At 56.1% G+C, this 3,626-nt stretch overlaps 1 protein-coding gene and 1 pseudogene across 1 annotated transcript; both read left to right on the forward strand.

Moving 5' to 3' along the window:
• Positions 1–254: 254 nt before the first annotated feature.
• Positions 255–2,288, forward strand: LOC147971480 (uncharacterized; annotated as a pseudogene).
• Positions 2,289–2,652: 364 nt separating this feature from the next.
• On the forward strand, positions 2,653–3,204 carry LOC147971481 (uncharacterized). Its single transcript, XM_087523989.1, has one exon. It carries the CDS (start codon positions 2,653–2,655, stop codon positions 3,202–3,204), a length of 552 nt encoding a protein of 183 aa, XP_087380115.1.
• Positions 3,205–3,626: the final 422 nt, after the last annotated feature.

A 3,626-nucleotide genomic window follows, 5' to 3' on the forward strand; every position in this document is an offset into this window, starting at 1 on the left:
CCGTGAAGGGATTGACAACCCCTAAGCGCGTTGGTTGCGTTGAGCTATTGTTTTTGTGTAGGTACAAGGGACTCGCGCGTAGCCTCCTACTGGATTGATACCTTGGTTCTCAAAAACTAAGGGAAATACTTACGCTACTTTGCTGCATCATCCTCTCCTCTTCGAGGAAATCCTACGTAGTGCTCAAGAGGTAGCAGGGAGCCTGGCTGGCGGTGCCTGCGGCGGCCGCGGCTCCAGCGGCCATGGATGTCTGCATCATCTCACGGACCCATGAGATGGACAACATGGAGCAAAGACTCAAAACCGCTGTGGTCGCGTACATTGGCGGTCCCAGGCCCGCGGTCTCGTCTGTGGAGGCGGCTGAGGCTATGGCGGCCCAGCTGGATGTCCCTAGGCACAAGTTTTTCGTGCATAAGTTCTTCCCGAAGGATTTTCTTGCGGTCTTTGCGATGCCGGAGCTCAAGAATCAGGCCCTTTCGACGGACTTCATTGAGCACAGCTTCTTCAAGTTGTTCTTTAGGCCTTGGCTGTGGCAAGCACAAGCAGTGTCAAAAGTGATGCGCTCTCAGGTGGATCTGATGATTGAGGGAGTGCCTTCCCATGTATGGACGAGGGACACGGCGGCGGAGCTCTTGGGTTTGGGCTGCCTGGTGGAGAGCTTGGCACCGGAGACAGCCAGCCGCGAGGACCTCTCCCTGTTCAAGCTACGGGCTTGGTGCATTGACCCCGATGAGGTGCCGGTGGCGAGAAGGCTGTGGGTGCCGGAGCCAGAGGTGGAGTTCAACCCGGCGGCTCGCCGACCAACTTCTCGTCAGTTGCTCGAGTACAAGACGCTCATCCATATTGGCCAGGTCAGAGAGCACGCCGGTCCGGAAGGTTGGTTGCGGCCGCCAAGCTCAGATGGGAGCGGCCAAAGCGTTCTACCAGAAGACTCGGATAGTTTCTCGGGCAGTGGAGAATGGCGCATGCTACCTTGGACGCGTGGAGTTAGGGATGTCAGAGCCAATGCGCCGGCGGGAGGTGTTGCCGGTGGCTCGTATCGACATGCATTGTTGGGGCACGTGGGGCCCTCGGATTGGCGCATCTCGCCAATCATGGCGGGTGCCCGGGTGGCTGTGTCGTCGAAGTTGGGGATTCCTGCATCGCCGGCAGTCCGGCCTTCTGCTTCGGCGCTGGTGAGCCCGGTGGCGGCGGTGGGGCCTGTGCTAGGCCGTCAGGAGGAGCCTGTGGAACCGGGGCGCTTGGCCGCAGAGAATCCGGTGGTCGCCACTTTGGGTCAGGATTTGGTGGTGGCAGAAGGCCCACGGTCGCCTTCCCATAGGCCAGACCAGCCGCCCCCTCCTCCCATTGGTGTGCAGGATGTGGCGACAGAAGATGTTGTGGTAGGTTCGATGGATCCCATGGTGGTTGCTTTTGGTAGGCAGGAGATGTCCATTGGGGCAGCGTTGGGACAGGGTGTTGGGATCGTCAAGGATTCAGTTTGGTCCACACCTTTGGAGAGCGAGCCAGCCAATGCGGAGACGGTGGAGGCTGAGGTTGCAGCTACCACAGCTGCCGCGGGCCCAGTGGGACAGAATTTGGGCGATCTAACCACCACGGAGACCGGTCAAGCAGAGCCCCAGAGTGGGTGTGGGCCAGCTCGTGAGGCGCAAGGATTGGCGAGATCTCTGGATCAGGAGACAGCACTAGGCTGGGACCCGATGGAAGAATTGCTGCCCCCCACCATCACGCCTGCGGAGGTGGGGATTGCGGGCCCAGCTAATGATTGCGACAGGAGGCTGGGAGAGGTGGGCCGCGAGACGACAAACTGCACGGTGGGGCCGCGCCTGGTGGACCGTGCAGCTTGCATGGATGTTGACGTGCGCATGCACGTACCCCTCGCCCCAAACGATGTTTTGCTTCCGCCTAAAGAGCAAAGTAGTTGCAAATATTAAGGCCTTCTGCGCGGGACTGCTTAAGAACTGGCTTCGCCGCTGCTTAAGGAAATCGAAGCGGTACGTGGGAAGAATGCAGGGCCAGAGTACGCGCCCCGCCACAATACACGGTCCGCATATGTAAATGTGCCAAGGAAGACTAAAGCGACTGCGGCTGAGACGGTTCTCCTCAAAGCCCTTGGCATATCTCCGGAGGGCTTGGCTGTTACTGATGAGGCCCTGGGACAGTTGCGGCAAATGTTTGATTCACCCATCCAAGAGCCGCAGCTACGTGCGATCGCATCCATCTTCGGTAAGGCCATACCTTTTGACCTTGGCCAGGAGGACACACCGAGGGTGACCCTGCTTGCCTAAATGGCAAGCGTTGGAGTTATACTTCGACATCATGTCGACGATCAAGTTGGAGTTGATGTGTTGGAACGTGTGTGGCCTAAACAGCCCGACCAAGAAGAAGGCGCTGCGTGAATTTGCGGACTCGGTGCACCCAGCTATTTTTTGTATCCAGGAGACTAAACTTGCTTGTATTGACACTTTTACCGTTATGCAATGTCTTGGCCCGTCTTATGATGGGTATTACTACTTACCATCTACGGATACGAGGGGTGGGATCCTTTTAGCTTGGAATGCAGCGCTGAGCAACATTATGAACTGTGTTAGAGACACACACTGCATCACTGGGTACATATCTCCACTCGATGGTACGCCATGGCGGCTTACTATGGTCTATGGACCGCAGGAGGACCAGGAAAAGTTGTTGTTCCTTGAGGAGCTAGCAGCCAGGAGGGAGCTGTGCCCGGGCCCCTGGATGATCATTGGTGACTTTAATATGATTCTCCAAGCCTCAGACAAGAATAACTCGCTTCTGGACAGGAGGACAATGCATAGATTCCGTCAGTTTGTCGATGGCAATGGGCTCAAGGAGTTGTACATGCATGGATGGGCATTTACTTGGAGCAATGAAAGAGAGGTCCCCACGCTCACAAAAATTGATAAGGCACTTGTCTCGGTGGACAGGGAGCTTGCTTACCCGGATTGCTTGCTCCAAGCCATGTCAACATCGACCTCGGATCACTGCCTGCTACACCTTGGCTTGAACGAGCACATACACCCGCAGCGGCGCTTTCGATTTGAGGTGTTTTGGACTAGACTTGATGGCTTTGAAGATGCGGTTATGGAGGCTTGGACCTGTGATCCCAACATTCATGACCCCTTCAAACGGCTCGACGCGCTCCTCAGGAACGCAGCTCGGTATCTAACTGCCTGGGGATAGAAGAGGATTGGCAATGTCAAGTTGCAAATTGCGATGGCTAACTGGATCATATTCCAGCTTGACGTGGCGCAGGAGCGGCGCTTGCTCTCGGACGGGGAGAGGTGGTTGCGCAGATCCCTTAAGCTTGTGGCGTTAGGCCTGGCCTTGCTTGAGCGCATGATCGCTAGGAAAAGGTCGCGCATAAGATGGCTCTAGGAGGGCGATGCCAATTCCAAACTGTTTCATCTAGTGGCTAATGGAAGGAAGACGGAAAACTTTATCCCGGCTATTCTGCATGAAGGCAATACGATCACGGACCAAGCATACAAAGACTTACTGGGCACGGCGAGAGTGCGGGAAAACACAATCGACCTGGACTTCCTCGAGATCCCGCGCATAAATTTGATGGACCGGGATGTGATGTTTACGAAGGATGAGGTGTG

The sequence above is a fragment of the Triticum urartu genome, chromosome 5A, assembly GCF_056163025.1.
Source record: "Triticum urartu cultivar PI428250 chromosome 5A, HENAU_Tu73, whole genome shotgun sequence".
In the NCBI taxonomy this organism is placed as follows: Eukaryota; Viridiplantae; Streptophyta; class Magnoliopsida; order Poales; family Poaceae; genus Triticum; species Triticum urartu.